Source organism: Ovis aries, chromosome 2, assembly GCF_016772045.2.
Source record: "Ovis aries strain OAR_USU_Benz2616 breed Rambouillet chromosome 2, ARS-UI_Ramb_v3.0, whole genome shotgun sequence".
NCBI lineage: Eukaryota > Metazoa > Chordata > Mammalia > Artiodactyla > Bovidae > Ovis > Ovis aries.
In genome coordinates, this window is record NC_056055.1 from 240,847,140 (window position 1) to 240,871,615 (window position 24,476).

The following is a 24,476-nucleotide window of genomic DNA, read 5'->3' on the forward strand; positions in this document are numbered from 1 at the left end:
GCACATGTATTGCAGGGATGGGTCAGCTGCGGCCACCTGTTTCTGCAAGCAGACCCCAGAGGAGAATCAGCCTGATGAGGCCCTGGAGGAGGAATGGATCCCCCACCGTCAAATTGAGGAAGGGGAGAAGGAATTCTATGTTCGGAACTGCCAGGTAGGCTTATGCCAATAGGGAAGGAGAGTTACTAAGCTTGTCTTTTGTGTAAGACACTCACTGAGAAGACTTTGCACTAACTTCTTTTGAAGTCTCATTCAAAGTGGTCCTGAGCTTGTCACAGCCAAGAAATGAGATCTTGATCAAAACTCTTTAACGATTGCAAGTGACAGAAACCCAACTCAAGCTTGTTTCGCAAAAAAGGAGAATTGGTTGGTTTACATAGCAGACTGTAGGAAGGACAGGACCACTGGGATCACTGTCATTTCTGTCTCCTTGCTAGCTGGTCTCATCTACTAACTGGCTTACCTTACGAGGTTGCACATGTCCGCCCTCACCATCTAAGACAATAGGGCTGTTTGGGGGTTGTCGCCAATTTCTTCCCTAAGATGTAATAATATAAAAAATCCTGGATAGAGACTCTTAGGCTGGGAAGAAGTACCAAAATATGAAGTTCCCATCAGAAATGCATTGCTAGATATTTTGGTGAGGGACAGTCCTCAGAAGTCAAGGTTAATAGAAGTAGGGATGGATGAGTGCTAGCAGACAAAAGCAGTAGACATATGCTATAAATGGGCAAGCAGAATCCAGTACAGGGTTGATAATAGGAACACTTTTATGTCCTTTTGTTTGCGAGATGCTTTCATATGCCACACAGTATAGCCATGTTATACCTCTGTTTGCCGTGGGTAGGTAGGTAGAGTCTGAACAGCTGGGTTGACTCCATTGTGCTGTTAGGTGGGGCTGACGTGAGTGGCTGTGAGGGAGCTGAGGCTTTCTCAGGATGTGGGGCCCACAGTGCTTGCTGAGATGTGGGTGGGCACATTCTTCCTTGGCTCTGAGGGGGACTGAGATTCCCACTGGATGGTTGTACGGTATTCCACTCCCCCCGGGACTATCTCTGTTGCAGGTGCACCAGAGGGTGAGCGAGTGTGTGAGGGTGTTGAAGATCCTACAAGAGGTCACTGCTGGGCAGACTGTTATCAACATCTTGCCTGGCGGGTTGGATCTGATGACCTTGAAGGTATGGCAGCACTTGGTATGACCGGTAACATATTTTATTCATCAAGACTTTCTTGGTTACAAATAACAGAAACCTAACTCATTAGCTTCAACCAAAAGATAATTTATTGGCTCAAATAAGTAGCAAGACCAGAGGCAGATTGGCTTTAGGCCAGTGTAGCTAGAGCCAGACAAAGCTGGGTCTCCAGCATTGTCATCAAAGCTCTTGGCACTGTCTCCATTCTCCTGGCTCAGCTCTATTCTGTGTATATGGGCTGTATTCTCACCATACTTTCTCCATCAGGCAAGAAAGGTGGTTGCTGGCATTCCAAGCCTGCATTTCAACTCAGCTGTAGATTTAAAAGGAAAAGAGACTTTTTAGCTTCCAATGTCTGGAAAGGCCATGGCTCTACTTGGGTCATATTCACATTCTGAGCCAGTCACTGTGTCAGAGGGCTAGAGTATTCTGGTTGGCCTGCCTAGGATATACACCACTTCTGCATTACGGGAACCTGAGCACCAGGACTGACAGCTCCTCAGGGCCACATGGATGAGGGAGAGATAGTTCATTCACAAAGGAAGGGCTGTGGAGCTGCAAACAAGCTCTGTTGTCTACAGCAGGCTTGTTCCTTCTTTTAAGGGAATCCTAAGAACCCCTGGGAGGAGAGAAACTGTCCCCACTATGAAATTTGGTGCCTATAAAAGCATATTTTCCTCCCCTATCCTATCGTTTTCCCCATAATCTGAAAAGTAGCTCAACCTTTATTTAGAGAACCAAGAAAGCACATAAAAGCATGAAAGAAAACGAAACAGAATTTTTTGATGTTTGTCCTTCTAGGTCTTTTAAAAATGCATTAAACAAAACAATAATGTTATTATTTAATAGAAGCTATTTTGTGGCCTTTTTTTCATTTAGCAAAACAGTATGAATGAGTTAATATTTTCCTGTGGTGTGATTTTTTTTTTAATAGCCACGTAACATTCCATTGTAAATTTATAAGATGGTATGTATATATATATATAAAATAACAGTGAGTCCTTTATGAGTACTTTCTATGGTAAGAGCTCTTTTGATACATACATACACATTGTTATCTCTTTACATAGAAAGAAACCAAGGATCCAATAGTCCAAGTAACTGCCCCAGGTTACACAGCTAAGTAAGTGGTAGAGTCAAACTTTATGCTGGGGCTTTTTGACTCCAAAACCTGTACTCTGTGCCCCAGAGTCTCTTTAGATGATATCTTTTAAAGGTTCTGGTAAAGTTTTCCAGGAAGAAGCATCAGCATCAGGCAGGACCTGAAACCCAGAGAACTTTATTAGCTTGTGTTGTCAATTCCCACTGGAGAAGCAGGGCCCAGGCACTGCAGTGCAGGCCTCTGGGCCTGAAACAGGCATCAGGGGATGGCAGGCTACATATAGCTCGATTAGTTCCAGAGGCAGCCTTTTGGAGAAATAGAGAATTAAAAAAAAAAAAAGTTAAGAAGGGGATTCCCTAATAGTTCAGTGACTGTGACTGCATGCTTCCAATGCAAGGGACCCAGGTTTGATCCCTGGTCCAGAAACTAAAGCCCATGTGTCGCAGCTGAGAGTCACATGCCCCAACTGGAACGTCCTGCATGTTGCAGCTGAGACCCGGTGCAGCGAAGTAAATAAAATAAATATTTTTTTTAAAAGCTAAGTGCATTTTCATCTTTCAGATTGGGCAAGACCCCAAAATTGATTACTTACCCTGTTGGCAAAGCTGTGGGGAAATAAGCGCTGCTCTGTGACTGGTGTGAGTGCAGCTTGTCCCTTGCAGGGCAGTCTGGCAATAGCAGTCAACAGGACAGATACACATCGTGTTGGACCCAGCCATTCCCAACGCTGGGAATTTATTTTACATATCCCTGCATACTTGCAACATGATGTATGTGCAAGGTTACTCATCCCAGTGTTGTTTGTTGTAACAGAAGATTGATAGTATCCTAAATGTTCACCCGTAGGTGAGCACAACTGGTTTAATAGATTATGGAACAATGGATGTATTATTTTGGATAATGCTAATTGCTATAACATCCGTGCCCAGTTGCTCAGTTGTGTCCAAGTCTTTGTGACCCCATGGACTGTATCCTGCCAGGCTCCTCTACCCATGAGATTTTTTTCAGGCAAGAATACTGGAGTGGGTTGACATTTCCACCTCCAGGGCGTTTTCCTGTCCCAGAGATCAAACCTGAGTTTCCCACAGCTCCTGCATTGGCAGGCGGGTTCTTTACCACTGAGCCGCTTGGAAGCAATTGCTATAACATGTAAGCCCCAAATCTCAGTGGTTAGTGAGGAGAGATTTATTTCTCTCCCACATGAAGTCCAAAATGGGTGCTTCTATGCAAGGACTAACTCAGGGAACTAGGCTACCTTCCTCTAATTGCTCTACTCTCTTCCACTTGTGAAACCCACCTTCGCCATATACATTAACCCAGGAATGGGAAAGAGTGTGGAGGTTGGTATGGAAGAGTGTTTATAGTATCCAGGACTGGAAATGGAGATAATCACTTTCACATTCTATCACAAAACCACTACCACTCGCATCCAATCACAAGGCCACATCTGACTGCTGGGAAATACAGTCTAGCTGTGTGTCCAGGAAGAAGAATAGTTTTGGTGATCACTAGTGGTCTGTAGCATGGTGAAATCAAATGTGGCTGTAAAACAGGATAAGGAAGCTCTTAATGTAGTAATATTCGTGTATTAAAAAGTAAGGTACAGTATTTCTTATGTAAAAGCGAGAACGTATATATTCATGTTTACCTGTATAGGATAAGTAAGCTCTCCAAAGACACAAGAAACTCACCTGTCTGGGTAGGGAGTGGGCAACTGTGTGGAAAGGGAAGACTTCTTTATGCTCCTGATTTTAGAGTTATGTGAATATATTACCATTAAAAAAGCTGAAGAGGCCTGAACCAATCTGAAGGAACTTAGCAAAGTGGGGAGGAAAAAAATTTTTTTTTAATGTGGACCACTTTCAGAGTCTCTGTTGAATTTGTTACAGCATTGTTTCTGTTTCACGTTTTGGTTTTTTGACCTGGAAGCATGTAGGAATCTTAGCTCCCCCACCAGGATTCTGCACCCCAGGCCTTGGAAGGCAGTCTTAACCACTGGATCGCCAAGGAAGTCCCATGAAGGGGAGAATTTAGATACAAAATCTTGAGCTAGATTTTACTGAGAGCAAAGGAAGGCGCACGTTCTGGGCAGAGGCTGCACAGTGAATCCTAGAGAGATTTCCTGAGCCCTTTAGCAGGCAGCTGCAGTGGCTGTTTATATAACCATGTCCTGAAGGCTTCTGGGGACAGCCAGAAATTGATGTGTGCAGAGCTTGTTAGAGTGAGCAGACTCACTCTGCTGGATAAAAGTCAGGACAGATATCAGAGGAAGTAGGACCTGAGATGGTTTCAGTACAAGCAGTCCTTGCTTCGGAGTGAAGTGGAGGGGCAGCAGGGGCGCCCCATTCTGCCCTTGATTTGGTGCATATCATCCCTCCTGTTGTAAGGCAAGGATCTAGATGAAGAGAATTCTTATTCTTTTTTTCTTGGCTGCGCTCTGTGGCTTCCAAGATCTTAGGTCCCTGACCAGGGGTTGAACCCAGGCCCCTGCAGTGAAAACGCTGAGTCCTAACCACTGGACTGTCAGGGAATTCCTGAGAGTTCTCATCCTTAATGTGTTCTTCCACTGATTGGTCACATAATTTCAGTTTATTCATTTATTTATAGATATTTGAGTATCTTCCTGGTCCAGATATTACAGGTGGTAAGATAGTAAAAATAAAGGTGAAAGACGTGGTTTTCAGAATTCCTGCCTAGAGAAGGCTGTTCAGTCCAGGGCTGGCCTGAGTGGCTGCTCTCCAGTGGGCGAGAGGTGCTTAATAACACGGTTTTGGAGGGCTCGCCCCTGTATTGTGCTTCCATATCATCGTCTCCCTGTTTCTTCCTCTTGCCCCGAAGAGTCCCTAAAAAAGCACCCCTGCCTTTCCGACTTGGCTTCCTTCAGGGCAGCATTGACGTGAGCCGCGTGGCTGTGATGGGACATTCGTTTGGAGGGGCCACAGCTATTCTGGCCTTGGCCAAGGAGACGCAGTTTAGGTGAGTTTCCCGGTGATGCTGCTGTTAGCTCCATATGCCGCATGTTCATTCAGCAAGTATTATGTATCCGGCACTGTTTTGGGAGGTGGGGGTTCAGTGGTGGAGAAGAAAGCAAGGTAGACAAAGTAACAAGCAATCAGATCCCCAGCAGGCAAGTGCAAGGAAGAGAAGGAAACGGGCTGATAAGCTAAAGTATCTGCAGGCTTCCTTGCTGCTGCTGCTGCTGAGTCGCTTCAGTCGTGTCTGACTCTGCGACCCCATAGACAGCAGCCCGCCAGGCTCCCCGGTCCCTGGGATTCTCCAGGCAAGAACACCGGAGTGGGTTGCCATTTCCTTCTCCAGTGCATGAAAGTGAAGAGTGCAAGTGAAGCCGCTCAGTCGTGTCCGACTCTTAGCAACTCCATGAACTGTAGCCTACCAGGCTCCTCCGTCCATGGGATTTTCCAGGCAAGAGTGCTGGAGTGGGGTGCCATTGCCTTTTCTGGAGGCTTCCTTGAGAAAGTGACAAAAGCTGAGACTTTAAGGAAAAGAAGTCAACCTACGTAAAGGTCTAGAAGGTCAGTCTAGGCAGAAGGAACAGCTACAGGCCCTGAGGTAGAAAGAAGCTTGCTGTGTTAGTGTAGGAAAAGCATAGAGGGGGCAGGGGCGGGGAGTATGCGGGGAGGCGGGCAGGATGGGGAACTGTGTGATTAGGGAGATAAACTGGCCAGATCACAGGGCCTTTTGGCCAGAGTAAGGAAGTTAGATTTTATTCTAAGGGTGATGGGAAACCACTGAAAAATTTTAAGTATAGAAAAATCTTATTTACATGTAAAAACCACTCTGTGAATGGGGGTTTCTCCAGTGGTTCAGCAGTAAAGAAAGAGCCTGTGATGCAGGAGATGCAGGTTTGATTCCTGGGTTGGGAAGATCCTATGGAGGAGGGCATGGCAATCCACTCCAGTAGTCTTGCCTGGAAAATACCATGGACAGAGGAGACTGGCAGGCTGCAGTCCATGGGGCCTCAGAGTCTGACACAACTGAATCCACTTAGCACGCACGCATACATGTGAAGAGTCGGCTGCAGGACAAGACTGGAAACAAGCAGTCCGGTTAGAGTGAGCTGATTTCAGAGTCAAGGTGAGAGTTGAGGGGTTTGCATTAGGATGGAGGAGGTGGGCTGGAGAGAAGTGATGGAGTCAGGATCGGTTTTAGAATTTTCCAGACTTAGTGATGTATGAGAGAAAGAGAGAGGAATCAAGGTTTTTTTCATTTGTGCGCCCATCATTTGAAGGGAAGATGACCGTCCTTTATTGAGATGGAAGAGATGGGAGGAGCTTCAGGGCTGGGGGGTAGGATGCTAATCTTAGGACCTTAGTTTTGCCCTTGGTGACAGAGATTGATGCTTGATAAACTGGCCGTGACTTCGAGCTGCGGCCCCAGGGCGGCTTTCCCTGACCACCCTGCCGTGTATGCTCTGGGCTGCTTGTATTTTCAGGGCGCTAAGCTATATTTTGTTGCCTTGTGTGTTCTGTCTCCACTGCTCCCAGAGCTCCCAGAACTGTGTCATTTATCTCTGGATGCACAACACAAGGCTTAAGCACAGAGTAGGTACCGGATGAGTGGAATGAATGAATAGTGAATAATGTGTCATTCTGTGTGATGCAAGTCTGCTGCCTGAAAGTAGAGCCAAGAGAAGAAGGAGATCAGATCCTTGCTTTCAGAGAGTTTAAAAATCTAGAAGGATTTTTGGTGGCCTATAAAGAAAGCTGAGTGCTAAAGAAGAATTGGTGCTTTTCAACTGTAGTGTTGGAGAAGACTCTTGAGAATCCCTTGAAAGCAAGGAGATCCAACCAATCCATCCTTAAGAAAATCAGTCTTGAATATTCTTTGGAAGGACTGATGCTGAAGGACTCCAATAATTTGGCCACCTGATGCAAAGAACTGACTCATTTGAAAAGACCCTGATGCTGGGAAAGATTGAAGGCGGGAGGAGAAGGGGACAACAGAGGATGAGATGGTTGGATGGCATCGCCAACTCGCTGGACATGAGTTTGAGTAAGCTCCAGGAGTTGGTGATGGACAGGGAAGCCGGACGTGCTGCAGTCCATGGGGTCACAAAGAGTCAGACACGACCGAGTGACTGAACTGAAAAGTGATCTCTAAAAAAGATCCTAACTGAAGGATGTGGGCCCTGGTTCCCCTTCCTGGCTTTCTGAACTTTTGCCTCACTAAAGGGGGAGCTCTGTTCTCTCCTCACTATCCTAACTGCCCTTGGCTCGGTTTCTCCATGGCAGTCCCACGTCTGGTCTTGTTCCAGGTGTGCTGTGGCTTTGGATGCTTGGATGTTTCCTCTGGAGCATGACTTTTACCCCACGGCCCGAGGCCCTATCTTCTTTATCAACGCTGAGAAGTTCCAGACAGTGGAGACTATCAACTTGATGAAGAAGATCTGTGACCAGCACGACCAGTCCAGGATCATAACTGTCCTGTGAGTAAGCCCCACGGTCATGCCTGATCTCCAGGGTCTGCTCCATTTTCTCCTCAGTTGTGTGGCTCCCTCTAAATTATCTGGAAGTCATACCCATGGATAGAATGTCTAAATACCTCCTGAATCTCAAAATCTTAATGCCTTTCAAATTTCATATCTGCCCTTCTCCGCTTAGCTCTACCTGCAGTGATTTCTTCGCTAGTCGGTATGACTTTGTGGCAGGATTTACCTTTTGCTTTCTGGAAAAGGAAATCATGGGATTGTGCATTGCAGAGGAAGAGGTGTGGGTCTGGGTGGACTCCAGGAATCTCTAATCTCCTTTGGGAATTTTATTGAGTCTTTTGGAGAGTGTGGAGTAGCAGACCTATGACATTCACAAGACAGATTTTTAGAGACCTTCATGAATACCTGAATTCAGGTATCTTCCATAAACCATCTATTTTCTGCCTTAGAAAAACCACATTCTTTTCATGTCCATCATTAGCACCATCAGATGGTTTGATTTTAGGAGCCATTTTTCACAGACAGAAGATTTTGAGTGACTTTAAGAAATGAACTTTACCTAGGAAGTGGTTTACAGCTACAGTTGAAGGGCTAGTCTCACTGATAAGTCTCCGATGTTATCCTGCCCTGTACTTGAGCCAAATAACACACGTGCTTCAAGGAGCCCAAACTAGCAAAACAAGCAACTACGTGTCATGGACCTCTGTACTCATTCAGGTGGTTGAAATGCCAGATCCGAGGGCCGGACTGCTAGGGGTCTGCCCAGTAGGCCATGGCTTCTTCCCTTGCCCATGTTGGCCCATGCCGTCTTCCATGGGGCCAGCCTCTCCCCTTTCATTTTGATTTCATGGCAACAGAGAACTGCTGGAGAGTCTCCCCAAGTCAATGAGACTCAGGATAATTGTGATCTCTAGAGGGAAGCGGGGATGAGAGCAGTTGGAAAAAGGTACGCAGAAACTGTGGATTTAACTCTTGACAATGTATTATTTCTTAAACTGAGTGCTGGATACTCAAAGTATCCATTATATTTTTCTTTATACTTTCCCATGTGCCTTAAATAATACATTTTAAAGTCAGCTTTTCTTCACTATATCAGAGTTTGGCATTTAGATCTTCCTTCCCTCATTGAATTGACTAGTAAATTAGTTCTGAGTAATTTAGCTCGAAATGAACCTCTTGAGAATTTCACCTTCAAATTAAGTGCATTTGATGTCAAATGACAAATTGTAATCCAGAAACCCTCCTATATAAGCACTTGCCCTAACTTTCCTGATTATTTAAAGGCAAGTTCTTATTGTTTTTCTGGCTTACTTTGTGGTGCAGTTCTGAGCTAAAGAAAGAGCTGATATGTTTTGTGAATGTTCAGAAGTCATGGGGTAAAAGCCATGGGGTGATAGTTCATAACAACATGGGAGGGCAGGGGTTCCAGACCTTACCTCCTTGCCCTGACCCCTCTCCAGCTGACTCTGCCTTTTCCCTGCACAGTCAGGCCTTGTGGTCTCAGAGTTGAGGCAGCTTTGAAGCCAGGCTCACCTGCTTTCAAACCTTAGCTCTGTCTCTTACTAACTGCGTGAACTTGGGTAGATCATTTCCTTCCTTTGGTTCTTTCAAAGAGGAAAATGCTTCCCTTACTAGATTGTTGTGAAAATTAAGGGAGATAATGCATGGAAAGCACCTTGCACATTGTGGGTGCTTAAATATTTGTGTGCCTTGGCTTCCAGACCCCTACCAGACACTTGTTTTTCTTTTCCTCTAGGGGTTCTGTGCATCGGAGTCTAACCGACTTTGTTTTTGCGGCTGGTAACTGGGCTAGTAAATTCTTCTCCAGTCACACCCGTGGAAGCTTAGACCCCTATGAAGGTCAGGAGACCGTGGTGCGGGCCATGTTGGCCTTCCTGCAGAAGCATCTTGGTAAGCAGAGAACTGGAGCTTATGGGGCAGCTGGCGGGGAGGGGTCTCTTAGATATCCCTGCACGGTGGTCTATTCTGACATGTCTCGGATCAGGGAGATTTATGGCAAAACCTGAGTGAAGGAATGGCATAGGATTCTAGAAAGAACACTTAGCTGAAATTTTGGAGATCCTGATTGTGTCTCTTACCACCTAAGTAACCTTAGCCTAGTCATTTAACTCCTCTGAGCCTCGGTTTCCTCATTGTCAATGGAACATTCACCTCACTGTACTCCACCCTCTCTGTTCTAACTCATTATCACTCACCTTATCTGTGTTGTGGAGAAGGTTATGATGATAGATGGGCTACATTTGTGGGTTAGGATGATGACTGATGTCATAAATCACTGGCCAGCAAATGGCCAGGCCTGTAGGGGTCTTTGGTCCAGCCTCCTACCCAAGGGAGGCATTGTCTTGTATCTTCTCTGCCACGTGGTCGCGCAGCGTGGGGAGTACACTGCTTCAAGGGTCAGCCCGCTCCATCCCTAGAGACTTTTAATAGTTTGAAGAACTGATATTCTAGTTAGGTGCTTTTTGATTACAAGGACTGGAGATTCACTAATTTTCCTTGAGGAAAAAGGGGAGTTTGTTTATGAGAGTACCCCTGGCCAGGTGGGAAGGAAAAGTTTATAAGAGCGGAAGTAGCTTGTGGGACTGACTTCTGTCTTTCGGGCTCAGTCTCTCTGTCTCTTCCTCCCATGATATTTCTGTTTCTCTTTACTCCAGTTTCCTCTGTACCTTCTCCACTATGCTTTTTTCTCCTGCTGAGAACATCTGCTCATTCGTAGTCTCTACTTCCGCATCCCTTTGGTCGGCTTGAACCAGTTGCATCTTGTTCTCTCCCTCATGGCATCCCTTTCGTCTTCAGCTCCTACTGGTCACCGCCACATTTTCGGGAATTTCTTAGACCAGATTCCCAAGAGAGACAGCTTGGTGGTACCAGCCCATCTTTACCTGCCAAAACATATTGTAGGCTCCTGCCCAGCCTGGGCCCGGAGCTCTCTCGATCAGATGTCTCTTTTTGATCCAGTCAGAATGGAGGAGGCTACCCTACTATGCCAGGCTGACCCCCCAGCAGGTGCTATGCAGAGGGCAGCATCCTTCAGAAGGGGGCCATGCTGGCCTGGGGTTCTAAGGCTTGACCTAACTCTAACCTAAGGCCAAGACCTGAGTCTTTGTAAATCCGCCCCACTTGCCCTGGGTATCCCCTCAAGACCCACCCTGAGACGCTACAGCCCCCTTGCACATGACCGCTCTTAAGACATTTGAAGTCACTGCTGGTGTCCTCTCTGACTTCTCTGTTCATTAAGCTAAATGTTCCTGGTACCTCCCCCCGTTGCCTGTGAAATTTCCCCCTTTGAATGGGCTGTTCGTTGGTGTGCCTTTGAATGTGTGCTGCCCTGACTTGAATACAACATGCCAGATATGGTCTGGCCAGTGCCTGGCACGGTGGGACTGTTGCCTCTGTGTTCTGGACACTAGACTTCCAGCTGGATGGCCTGAGTGTATTAACATTTCCACCAAATGCTGAAGAAGTTTGATTTGGATTGAGTTTCCTTTAAAAACACATCTGTCCTATTTTGTTATTTCTTTATTTGGCTGTGCTGAACCTTAGTTGCAGCACGTGGTATCTAGTTCTCTGACCAAGGGTCGAACCCAGGCCCCCTGCATTGGGAGTGTAGAGTCTGAGCCACTGGACCACCAGAGAAGTCTCTGAATCTGTCCTGTTTTGAATGTATTGACTTTTTAATTCTAGATTTGTGTTTCAGTGTTTATGCCTGTTTGTTTCATCTTGCTCGTCGTGTGAGCCTTTAGGGTTAGTAAAGACCTTAGAGCATCATTCTTATCACCTGGGAAGAGAAGAATGGATCTGTCTCAAGACTTTAATGGACCCTGACGACATGGTCTGCTACTCACTTTCCCTGTTTCCTCTTAGGCACCATATCATTCAGTTCAGTGCAGTCACTCAGTCGTGTCTGACTGTTTGCGACGCCATGGACTACAGCACGCTAGGCCTCCCTGTCCATCACCAACTCCCAGAGTTTACCCAAACTCACATCCATTGAGTTGGTGATGCCATCCAACCATCTCATCCTCTGTCATCCCCTTCTCCTCCCGCCTTCAATTTTTCCCAGCACCAGGGTCTTTTCAGATGAGTCAGCTCTTCTTATCAGGTGGCCAAAGTATTGGAGTTTCAGCTTGAACATCAGTCCTTCCAATGAACACTCAGGACTGATCTCCTTTAGGATGGACTGGTTGGATCTCCTTGCAGTCCAAGGGACTCTCAGGAGTCTTCTCCAACACCATAGTTCAAAAGCATCAATTCTTCGGCACTCAGCTTTCTTTATAGTCCAACTGTCACATCCATACATGACTACTGGAAATGATCCTTGTCCATCAGAGGGCAGACAGACTGAAAATTGTATCATTCGGGAAGAGCTAAAGATGACAGAGGAGGGATTTCCCTGGTGGTCCAGAGCTTAAGACACTGTGCTTCCGGTGCAGGGGGCCTGCTTTCAGTCTCTGGTCTGGAAACTAAGATCCTGCATGACTCATGATGAGACCAATAAAAATTAAAAAAAAAAAAATTAAAGGTGACAGGGGCCCTCTCCATGGGGCATGATTGGATTCCGTTGAGTAGCCGTGTCCTCTGAACTAAGATACTCATTTTTGGAGACCATCAGATGATTAGGAGAGTCTTAGACTGAGGAAGATCGTTGAGGACAGGCTTGACGCCAGTCCTTCTGCTAAACTACTATAGTTACTTCAGCATGTATAATCCTGAAGATGGCCCTTCCCAATGAGTATTTGTATTATTAACTCCCTTTTACAGATGAGGATACTAAAGCTTAGAGAATTTAAGGAATTTTATCAAGGTTATCTGGTTAGTAAGTGGCAAAGCAAGAATTGGGACTTTCTGGGTGGCTCAGCGGTAAAGAATCTGCTTGCCAGTTCAGGGGGTGTTGATCCCTGGGCCAGGAAGATTCCCCTGGAGAAAGAAATGGCAACCCACTTAAGGATTCTTGCCTGGAAAATCCCATGGACAGAGGAGGCTGGGCCATGGGGTTGCAAAAGAGTTGGACACGACTTAGCAACTAAACAACAAAGCCAGAATGCCTGCTAGACTGTCTGATTGGAAAGCCCCGGTGCTCCGTGGCTGCACTGTGATACTTGTCTTTAATGTCAGAGAAGAGTAAGGCTCAGCAGGCAAGAGTCTTCTAGACAGAAGGCACAAAGGCTGGTGTGGGCTGGTCAGTTTTGCGAAGCTGTGTTTAGTGTATCTGGCATTCAGGATAGTGGAACTGTTGGAAAATAAAGGTAGAGAAGTGGGCAGAAGCCAGATATAGAAACCCATGTATGCCTGAAATAAGTTTGAATTTTATTCCATGGACTGTGAGTGCCTTTCGTGGATAAGCAGGGGATTGTCATCATTAGACTTATGTTTGTAGTCTGACTATGTCATGGAGGATGGGTGAGATGGGATGGGTTGAGAGGGAAAGAGCCCAGGTAGGAAGCTCTTGCAGTATCCACTTGAGAAGAGATAAGACGGTGAAAAAAGGTGAAGACTCTCAGCTTGGGGTACTTAGTTTTTCAAAGAGAGAAAAGACTTTCTCTGAAAGGCCACCACTGTATGGTGGCCATACAGTATGTGTGATGTGGGAAACTAAAATAGGTTGTAAGTGGCTCAGCTGAACCTCTCACCATTCCTAAAAAATCTCTCTGATCCTGGGAGCTCAGCTTGGTGCTCTGTGATAAACCAGAGGGGTGGTGGGTGGGAGGGAGTCTCAAGAAGGAGGGAATATATATATACTTTGAGCTGATTCACATTGTTGTACAGCAGAAACCAACACAAAACTGTGAAGCAATTATGCTTAAATTAAAAAAATAAAATAGAAAACTTAAAAAAAAAATTACCTTTGATCCTAAAAATTACCTCTGAGAGCAGCGTTCTGCTGACACAGGGCTTGTGTTACCTTCTGTTAGGAAGGTTTGGTGCGTCGTGCAGCTCCTGTTTCCACCTGCTTATCCTCCCTGCCTCGCTCCTGGAAGACAATTTCACACCTTCTTTCTCTTGAAACCTCTGTTACCTTCCTCCCCTATGTGGTCTCTCAGCTGATTAACTCTGTCTTCCACTTCACTCAGAAAATGGAAGCCATCAGTCCGTCTTCGAATCCCAGCACTGCATCTCCCTACCTTCTTGCAGAGACTCAGCCTTCCATCTGGTTCCTAGAGGTTCCTACTCAGTCATCTTACTAGGCCAACCCCTCCACTTGCGCACTGGATTTCACCCTCTGGTCTGCTCAAGAGGACTGTGTCAACAATGTTCTTTCTCTTTACATTAGATCATCGATTTTTCCCCGTCTGCGGCTCATTTCATGCTGAAATTTCTTTTTTAAAAATTCTGTCTTGACCCCACACTTTGGTCCCCAGTTACCACCCTGTTTCCCTCTCCCTCATGATAGCAGAACTCCTCACACGAGTGGCTTCACTTTCTCTGATCCTTCCCTTCACTTTCTCTCTTGAACCTACACCTACCAGGCTTTTGCATCCCACTCCTTCGTGAAACCTTCACAGTTCTAAATCCAGCAGTCACCTCTCGTGCCTCATGTCACTGGAACTCTCGGCAGCTTCTGGGAGAGTTGGTGAGGCCGTCTTCTGTGCAGCCCAGTCTTTGCTTCCAGGATGCCTCCTTGCAAATTTTCTCCTTCTCAGTGTCTGCTCCCCTCCGTCTGCCTTGCTGCCTCCAGGGCTCAGTGCTTGGACCTCTTCTCAACCTGTATCCCCCGATGCCATCTGGTCTTCTGGCTTTAAATGCCATCTCCATGCTGAAAACTCTCCAGTTTGTCTCCAGTTCGGTCTTGCCCATGAGCATCAGATTTATTAACTCAACAGCTCTACTTGGCCTTCTAAGGGGAATCACACATGATAACAGCTTTCAACTGCAGTCTTTCCTTTCTCAGTTAATAGTAACTCCATCCTTCGAGTTACTCAAGCCAAAGTCCCATTCTTGTCTCCTCTCTTACACCTCCCATCTAGTCCCTCAGAAAATCCTATTGGCCCTGCCTTCAGAATACAAATAGAAAGTCATCATTTGTCACCACCCCCACAGCTACCATCCTGTCCAAGTCGTCTCTCACTTAAGAGTTTCCTAACTGGTCTCCCTATTGCCACCCCTGCCTCCCCACACAGCCCTTTCTTTTTTAAGGGCTTCCCTGTTAGCTCAGCTGGTAAAGAATCCACCTGCAATGCAAGAGACCCCAGTTTGATTCCTGGGTCGGGAAGATCCGCTGGAGAAGGGATAGGCTACCCACTCCCTATTGCCACCCCTGCGTCCCCACGCAGTCCTTTCTTTCTTTTTTAAACTCTTTTTTTTTTCATTTATTTGGCTGTGTCGGGTCTTAGCTTTGGTATGTGGGGTCTTCACTGCAGTGCATGGGCTTCTGAGCTGTGGTACTCTGGCTTAGTTGCCCCATGGTATGTGGGACCCTAGTTCCTAACCAGGAATCGAACCCATGTCCTCTGCATTGGAATGTGGGTTCATTTTTTTTTTCCCTCTAATAATATTTTGTATTTTGTGCCTTGAAATTTTGCACCTTAAAAAAATCATTGATTTTATTCCAGGCTGCCCTTGGTCCTCGTTGCCGCATGCAGGCTTTCTCTAATTCAGTGAGCGGGGCTCCTTGGTTGCTGGGGCTTCTCACAGTGGCTTCGCTTGTTGCAGAGTGTGGGCTCTAGGTGCGTGGGCTTCGGGAGCTGTGGCCTGCAGGCTCAGTGGTTGCAGGCTCTAGAGCATGGGCTCAGTAGCTGTGGTGCACGGGCTTAGTGGCCCTGAGGCATGTAGAATCTTCCTGGACCAGGGATCGAACCCATGCCCCTGCCTTGCCAGGTGGATTCTTGTTCACTGTACCACCAGGGAAGTCCTGCACATTTAAAAACTGTTTAAAATTTATTTTTGACTGTGCCGGGTCTTCTTTGCTCTGCAGGCTACTCTCGAGTTGCATGTATGGGCTTCTCCTTGTGGTGGCTTCTCTTGCTGCAGAGCCCGGAGTCTAGGGCTCGCGGGCTTCGTAGCTGTGGTACGTGGGCTCTGAGAGCACAGGCTCAGTAGTTGTGGTGCACAGGCTTAGTTGCTCCACGGCATGTGGGATTTTCCTAGATCAGGGATCAAACCCGTGCCTCCTACCTTGGCAGGTGGATTCTTTACTGCTGAGCCACCAAGGAAGCCTGGAAGGGAGATTCTTAACCACTAGACCACCAGGGAAGTCTCCACACTCCTTTCTTTATCAAGCCTTCAGAGTGATCCTTTTAGAAAGAAAGCGAAAGTCACTTGGTAGTGTCCGACACTTTGCAATCCCTGGACTATATAGGCCATGGAATTCTCCAGGCCAGAACACTGGAGTGGGTAGCCGTTTCCTTTTCCAGGGGATCTTCCCCACCCAGGGATCGAACCCAGGTCTCCCATGTTACAGGCGGATTCTTTACCAACTGAGCCACCAGGGAAGCCCCCTTTTAGAAAGGAAGCCATATCTTGTCACTCCGCTGCTCAGGATCCTAACGTGGCTCCTATTTCTCTGAGAGGCAAAGTCAACGCCTAGTGTCCCTCCTGTGGCTCTTCCCCAGGCTTGCTTCCCCTCTCGCTCCACAAGCCTCCACGTCCCAGGCACAGTCCTGCTTCAGGCCTTTGTGCTGCTGTTCCTGCTGCCTCAAACATTCTTCCTGTGTAATCTCGTGGCTCACTCTCACCTCCTTCACTTTTTCACTCACATCTCACCTTCCCAGGGAGGCTTACATTGACAACCCTCTTTAAAAAGCATTGTACCATCCCTTCCTCCCCTCACCCCTGGTCCCGGCCACCAGCACTGCCTCTGTCTGGCTCGGTTTTTTGCCACAGCGCTGCTCACCTTTTCATAGCCTATGTAGGTTGTTTTGTTTATTGTTATCTCTAGATTGTGAGCTCTATGAGGATGAGGGTTTCTATTTGTCCGTGGCTATATTTCTGGCATCAGGAACAAACTGGCACACAGCAGTGTGCTCCGCGTTTTTTTAAGTAATGAATATGGCGCACTGTTTGTCGAGGACCTATTCCCCGCCAGGGCCTTGGCAGGGCCTTGGGGATCTGAAGATGGAGAGTGGTTGCTGCCCATGTCCCAGGTTTTTGTTTTGAACAGAAACACCATTTGCCTGCTTAGCTGCGTCCTGCTCCCTCAGCCTGGGCCTTGGGCCCTGCCTGACTGTTCCCCCCATGTCATTAGCTCCATCTGCCTGTGGTCCCAGGGACCTCTCTGGAATCATACCTACTTTATGCTGCTTCATGATGTTACTGTCCCGTTCCTTCTGCCCTTCACTGAAGCTGCCACGGATTCATATTCACTGGCTGGCTTGTGGAGGATCTCTTCTTGGTCAGCAACATCCATGAGGCTGGAAGTGGGTTTTCCACTTTCTCACCCTATCTCACCGGGGTTTGAATTCTGTCTCTGCCACTTAAGCAGTTGTATTGACATAGGATGGATCTGGTAGCTTCGCTGAGCCTGTTTCCTCAGCTGTAAAATTGGGCCAAGACACAGGGCTCCCCAGGTGGCGCTAGTGGTAAAGGACCTGCCTACAATGTGGGAGACTTAAGAGACGCAAGTTCCATCCCTGGGTCGGGAAGATCCCCTGGAGAAGGGCATGGCAACCCATTCCATTATTCTTGCCTGGAGAATCCCATGGACAGAGGAGCCTGGTAGGCTACAGTCGCTGGGGTCGCAAAGAGTTGGACACAACTGAAGCAACTTAGCATGCACACAGTGCTTGACACATAGCGATATTATGAAAATTAAATGAAACAATGCATGTTTAGCAAAGTTCCTGGAATGAATTGCCCTTCAGTCAATGCTCCCTTCTGTTATTATTGTCGTTACTGAGTTGTTATGGGTTAAGCAAGTTGTTTAAGGAGAGTATGTAAAAATGCACTGAAAGAACAGTAGTTATCATTATTGCTTCCACCATCGCAACCACTATAACCAGTCATTGTAGTATCCCAGATGCTCCTGTCTCTTTGATGACCCACTAAATCCATGGAAGCTACTCTTTGATCTACCTTTACAAGTTTACCTAACTTTTCTGTGTTTTTTTTTTTCCTCCATTCAGGCCTGGAAGAGGACTATGACCAATGGAACAACTTCATTGAAGGCATTGGACCATCACTAACCCCAGGGGCCCCACGCCATCTGTCCAGCCTGTAGGCACAACTGGTCATTTGTGGAAGGTCCCTGAGCTGAGTTCCCATGTGGGGCCTGCCCAGGGATACCCTTGGCCTCCTTTCAGGAAGTGATTGCCATGACCTTTCTGTGTTGATTGAGAGGATATAATCACACTGCTGATTGGTAATGGGGTACTTGAATCTCAGACTTGTCGATCTTAAACTCATGTTGGGACTTGGGTCACTTACTGATGGGCGAACGGACATTCTGAGGACTGAGCCTTAATGGTATGGGGTACAAGCAGTGGGATGGGGCTGGGGAAGACCTAAGCCCTAAGCTGAGCACTATGAGCCCTATTAACCTAGCCAGCCAACGCCCTCACCTTGGGCCAATGTGGCTTCTGCAGTGGATGAAATGAAGCCAAAAGACAGAGGGAAAATTCCCACCATCCAGACCTCTAGTCCAACTTGGCACTGTCTCTTCCTCCTTCACTGCCTTTCCCTCCTCCCCAGGGCTGCTTGGTGAGTTCTGAGCACCTGAGGTGGCTTTCTAGGATCTGGACCACCATCAGATTTTTCTGTTTATTTTCAAGCCTTCTCATCTCATGAAGCATAGTCCTGGTCTTCAGGAGAAGGTATACTTGTTAGCCTATAGAAGGGGCAGATAGCCTTGTCATGATAGCACAGGGAGAGAGGCTGAGGGACAAGGGGTACCCCAAAGCTCTGGATGTCTTAAGAGTTTTGCTGAAAATCTCACTTGACAGGAAACAACACAAGTAGGTTGATGGAGAAAGTAGAATACACTGGTAAGTAGCCATTTGAACAGGCCCTCACCACAAAAGGGAGAGAGTTTGGTCAGTTCGAATGCAGGAAGCCATCTCTAGAGAGAAGTCTAGAAACACTTCAGTTTTGCCTCTTACCTCAGGTGTTGTGAGCCTCCAACTTGTTCAGAATCAGGGTGCTCTAGTGGCCTGTCTCCTGGCTCTGAGGGCCTAGCCTCAGAGTTAAGTCAAGCTATAGACTGGATTTCCGTTTTGTCCCATTTGTAATGTGAATGATATTAATACTCATGTTTGCCTAATGATATGTTGGAGTATCTTCTATATTTAATCTTCATTACAGCAAGATGGGGAGCCATCTGGAAGTAACTTTTCCTTCTGTCTTTCTTTGATTGCTTACCGCGTATGCCAGTGTGGAAAACGATCTTTAAAAGGAAAGGAAGTCTTCCTAGGGATCTAGTTCAAAGCTGTCTGGGAATATCAACCTCAGACACCCCTCTCTACTACTCTAGACTTCTCATTTCAGTCCAAGCGGGAGACCCTAGAGGAGGCAAGAGAAAGAGGGAAATGCGACTCTATACGACAGGTCGGAGGTCAGGGTCACCGGAGCAAGCTGGGACTGTGTCCCGTCTGTCAGCCGCTGTTCTTTCTCAGAGGTGAAGCACCACATCCAGTGAGGCTGTGGACCTACCTGGGAAGCAGCTGTGGATTCCAGTGAGACGTAGCGCGAGGAGGATGTCATGAAAGCCCCAGGCTCTGGAGTTCTATAACCTGGTTTCCTATAGCCAGGCTCCACCACTGCTCACTGCGTACATTTGAGCAAATTACAGTGTCTTTTTAGTCTCAGTTCCTGCATTTCTAAAATGAGGATCTGCATTACGCATACTTAGGATTAGTGAAAGGGTGCGTAACCCATGTGTTATTTTAAGTATGTTTCCTACTTTCCAAACTTGGGAGATTTATATCATTACCCTATAGCTGTTTTCTACCTCAACTGCTTTTGGTCAGAGAAAATGACCCACATGGCTTTTTTATCCTGAGACTTGCTTATTGACCCAGTGTGAGGTCAATTTTGTAAATGTTCCATGTCTGCTTAGTAACACTGTACATTCTGAGGTTTTTCGGCTTGCTGTTTTACTCAAGCATGCATTATGGATTTCCTTCTGTGAGAGCACATACAAGTGCCTTCCAAGCCCCATACAGGGATCAGAGCCCATGCGCACTCACAGAACCAGCAGAAGTCATCCCTTGTGCCTGGGGATGGTGGTGCAGATGCTGAGAAGTCAGTGCCAACAGCACAAGCACCTGAGACCCAGCGTCTACCTTAGACCCGTAATAATAATGGGTATATCATGTGAAGACCTGAAACTTCCTAAAGAAGGAAGTTGTTTAGAAACTGGACCCATCTCCTCCATTCAGTTTGTGTTCTGGCAATGACTCGTTGGTCCGGTGTCACTGGAGAAGAGGAATCTTCCCCACTGAAAATGATCCTTTCATTCATAAAATGTCGTATTGACTATTTTGAACAGTAATTTGCCAAAAAGATAACGCACATACTTCTTACTGTGATCTGACCTCTTCTTAGGATGTTTCCATCAGGATAGACTAGATGGCATGGTAGTAACCAACAGACCCCAGAGGGATAAAAGCTTACTTCTTGCCCACACTACTTGTCCTGTGTGTTGGCTCAAGGCTCTCCTTGGTGTCATTTTTATCCTCACCTGGGGACCCAGGCCAGCCGAGCTGCCACTCTCTGGAGGTGTCCCCATTGGCTGTGGTGGAGCAGGAAGAGAGTGGAGAAGCACTCCCTAAGTCCTTAAAGCTCCTGCCCACAAGCGGCCATCATCATTTCCACTCACAGCTCATTGGTCAAAGCTAGCCATCGTGGGGTTGCACAGAGTCGGACAGGACTGAAGCGACTTAGCAGCAGCAGCAGCAGTCATCCGCCTGTAGCTAGAGAACATTCAGCTGTAGCTAATGTTCAGCCCCCAGAGAACAAAGCCACTTGTGTCCAGAAGTATTATCAGCGCAGTGGCACCCTCTGGTCTGCGAAGATGTGGAGAGCTGTTTGCACCTTTCCACCTAAAGTAAATGTGAGAGTCGGTGCATAAAGAAGGCTGAGTGCTGAAGAATTGATGCTTTTGAACTGTGATGGTGGGGAAGACTTGAGAGTCCCTTGGAGTGCAGAAAGGTCAAACCAGTCAGTCCAAGGAAATCAACCCTGACTATTCACTGGAACGACTGTTGCTGAAGCTCCAATACTTTGGCCACCTGATGTGAAGAGCCGACTCATTTGAAAAGACCCTGATGCTGGGAAAGATTGAAGGCAGGAGGAGAAGGGGGTGACAGAGGATGAGGTGGTTGAGTGGCCTGATTCAATGGACATGAATTTGAGCAAGCTCCCTGAGAGAGTGGGGGACAGAGGAGCCTGGCGTGCTACAGTCCCTGGGGTCCCAAAGAGTCGGACGTGACTTAGCGACTGGACAGCAATAACAACAAAGTGTAACTAAGTAGTCACTGAGAGAACGCTTTAGGGACACTCCTGCAACTGGAATGCACAGCCTTCAGTGCTTGGACTTTGTAATCATTCCTTTAACTGCTCAGAGTGGGTGCCACAGGTCTTTGGTCTTTTGTCCTAGTTTTTTGTTAACTTCCAGCAAACTGAAGAGCACCAGTTAAATGGCCTTTTAGATACGGTAAAGAAATCCTGCTAAGTAACTGGTATGTGCTCATAAATTGCATGCTAGTGAATCCTTTCCAAAAGCACAGATGTCCTGGGCTTCTTCTGCATATTCTTATCCGCCGTCCCGTCGTTGGACCATGCCTGTGGAGGCACCCTAGTGGTAAGGTATATTGTGACATTGCTGTGCGCAGAGCAGTGCATCAGGAAGGACAGTAAGTAAATATTGGATGGAATGGGATTCCCCATCCCTCCCAATTCCTGGACGTGTCAGACTAAGATTGACCAGGTTCTTGTTACGCTCTCAGCAGTCCCCAAGCCCTTTTCCAGTGTGTGTCCTGCTTGCCCTTCTTCAAGAAGACCACTGGGCTCTTGTAATGTCAATCGATGGACTCCAACTCTGTGTCATGGCCTTGTGGGAACCTTTGTTCCCTTTTCCTTCTGGGTCACCACTTGCCCCTGGGCCTGCAAAGTGACAGAGAGACAGGAGAGGCCCTACTCTGTACTTGGGACCTAGCCTCAGTAGGAAGCTCGCTTTCTGTCCCATCACAGCAGGATGCAAAAGCCAAGTGTCGCTGGCCATAACTGCATGGAAACTGAGAGCACCGATGCTGACAATCATCATCATAATAGCCAGCGCTCACTGGGCCCTTACTGTGTGTCCCAGACTGTGACCAGGGCTTTACATGCAGCATCTCATTTGCTGTTCACAGTAAGCCCATTAGCCTCAGTTTATGTATGAGGAAACAGGGTCGTAGAGAAATTATTTGATCCAGCTCTCACAGAAAGAATTTGACAAAACTGGAATTCAGGCATCAAAATCCAAACTCTTAATCACTAGGCCCCATGGCCTAATAGGCAACCTTGGTTTTGCCTCATAGATAACCCTTCTCTTTAAAAGGACTTCTCAGCAGGGCAGTGGTAAAGAATCTGCCTGCCAATGCAGGAGAAGCAGGAGACACAGAGTTGATTCCCTGGGTTGGGAAGATCCTCTGGAGTAGGAAATGGCAATCCATTCCAATATTCATGCCTGGAAAATTCCATGGACAGAGAAGCTTGGCAGGCTACAGTCCATGGGGTTGCATAGAGACAGACATAACTAACCACACACACACACCTTAAACTCTCAGGTTATAAGGAATGTAATTTAATGAGATTGAATCAAGAAGGTTAAACTCCCTAGCAATTTCTATGTGACTTGCATTGAGATTTAATAACATCCTTAGTGTTACTGAGAAGCAGATTTGGGAGAGAACTGAACTTTGCCAAGAACTGTGGGCCAGGTGCTCTGTTGATTTGCAATATGAGGAAAGCAGTTCAGGGTCGAAGAACATGATTTGAAATCAGACAGCACCAGCACTATTAGTCCTGTGACTTTATGCTAATTTGTTAACTTTTACAAGCTTCAACTTTCTCATTTGTAAAATGGGAATTCCAATAGTATTTTAGGGTTGTTGTAATAGTTAAATAATGTATGTTAAGTGCTTAGCACAGTGTCTATATTAAGGGCTTAATAACATTAGCCATGAGGACTTCCCTGATGGTCCGGTGGCTAAGACTCCACGCTCCCAAAGCAGGGGCCCCAGGTTTGATCCCTGGCCAGGGAACTAGACCCCACATGGCACAGCTAAGACCCTGCCCAGCCAAATAAATACTCTTTTTAAGTTAGCTGTCATAACTATTGTTTATTTGGTCCTTCTTACGTACCTGTAAGTTTAGGGAGCATCTATCCTTGTGCTGAATGGCCCAAGATGGTCCTGGTCTAATTCTCATTCCAGCTTCAGTTTCAGTGAGCTCCCTGCTGCCTGCCCCACTGTCATGGGAGGGTGGAACTAGATGAAGAGAGTTATCCCATTCTCTCCGCTCTGATCTCCCTGCTCCTCACCTCAAAAATAAAACTTCACACCACAGTTGTAGTTTTGCGGTTTTCTTCACCACTAGGGAGAGTCTACACTCTTAGGTTCTGGTTTGAGTTTTAGTTTCATACCTGATCATCCAAACACAGACACCTAAGCAGCAGATGTAAGCCGAAGTCTGGGAGACTGAGAGAGAAGGTCTGTGTAAAGGATGGGAAAGGGAAAAGGGCCTGGGGATATGCAGTTGGTTGTAGAGGCTAGCTGGTGAATTTTTGTCTGCTGCCTTTGAGACTGAGGTCAGGGAGTTAAAGTGTCCCGTGACCTCCCCAGGAGAAACTCCAGGCCTGAGGATGTCCTGCGAATGACCTGTCCACAGCTCTCGCCCTGACAGCCAGGTCCTCTTGTTTCTCCCTTTGCCATGATCCTCACACCCAGCACATCTTCCCCGCTTCATTTGAGTCTAGCCCCTCCATCAACTCACCCTGGAATCATCTTTACAGTCTCCCGGACTCAAACCTCTCTCTCTTCCTTTGCATTCTGCTGCCAGATCTGCCTGAAACACCACTGTGTAACAACACCAGCCTGCAAGGGTGGTCTGACGGATGATGACGAAACTGATTGCCCAGAGCCCCAGGTTCTTGTCCCTCTCTCTCCCTCACTCTGACCCATGTGCGTGCTTTCCTTTCATGACTTCAGTTTCCCTGTCAGTTGGAATATGGGCTGGTGGTCGAGTCTCCATCACTTAAGTTGCCAAGAATCTTTGGGACTCCTTTTTCTCTGTAGAATTGCGTCTCCTCCCCTCACTTTCTTGCCCCACCTCTTCGGTTCTCTGCTTCTTGCTGTGCCGCCTTTTTCCTCGGTTCCCTTAATATGCCTACCCATCCCCCAAACAAACATGTGCCCCTTCTCACAATGTTTTCTTGCTTGCAGGGCCTTCCCAGTCTCCCATCTGTATATCCAAACACCTGCTCTTCCTTGAGGCTCATTTCGAGTTCCACTTTGCCTGCAAGAGCCTTCTTGATTAGATTCGGTCAACATCTGATCTCTTGGCCTCCTGCTCCCCGGAAGACACAGATTCTGGGCCATGGTTAGTGTTACACTTTACTACATTATTCCTGGAGCAGGACCCATCTGTTGGATGGAAAAGCATCTGCCTGTTGACTGACACGGGGAGCAGGGATCACTGTCCCCCCCCCCCTCAGAATCCCCCCATCAGCAGGCTTCCTGTTCCCCATCCAGACGGGAACAGCTGGCACGCGCCCACCCTCAGATGTCTCCAGCTGCCC

The 24,476-nt window shown here is 47.1% G+C and overlaps 1 protein-coding gene across 3 annotated transcripts in view; it reads left to right on the forward strand.

Annotated features, from left to right (window-relative positions):
• PAFAH2 (platelet activating factor acetylhydrolase 2) overlaps positions 1 to 23,244 on the forward strand; it is a 43,239-nt gene extending 19,995 nt beyond the window's left edge. For all 3 annotated transcript variants that reach the window (XM_042244528.2, XM_060410650.1, XM_004005102.6), the window contains 6 exons: positions 16 to 154; positions 1,065 to 1,178; positions 5,180 to 5,271; positions 7,571 to 7,741; positions 9,501 to 9,655; positions 17,824 to 23,244. In XM_042244528.2, the coding sequence (XP_042100462.1) occupies positions 16 to 154; positions 1,065 to 1,178; positions 5,180 to 5,271; positions 7,571 to 7,741; positions 9,501 to 9,655; positions 17,824 to 17,918 (766 nt within the window). In that variant the 3' untranslated portion in view covers positions 17,919 to 23,244. The remainder of the gene's footprint in view (positions 1 to 15; positions 155 to 1,064; positions 1,179 to 5,179; positions 5,272 to 7,570; positions 7,742 to 9,500; positions 9,656 to 17,823) is intronic.
• The last annotated feature ends 1,232 nt before the right edge of the window (positions 23,245 to 24,476 follow it).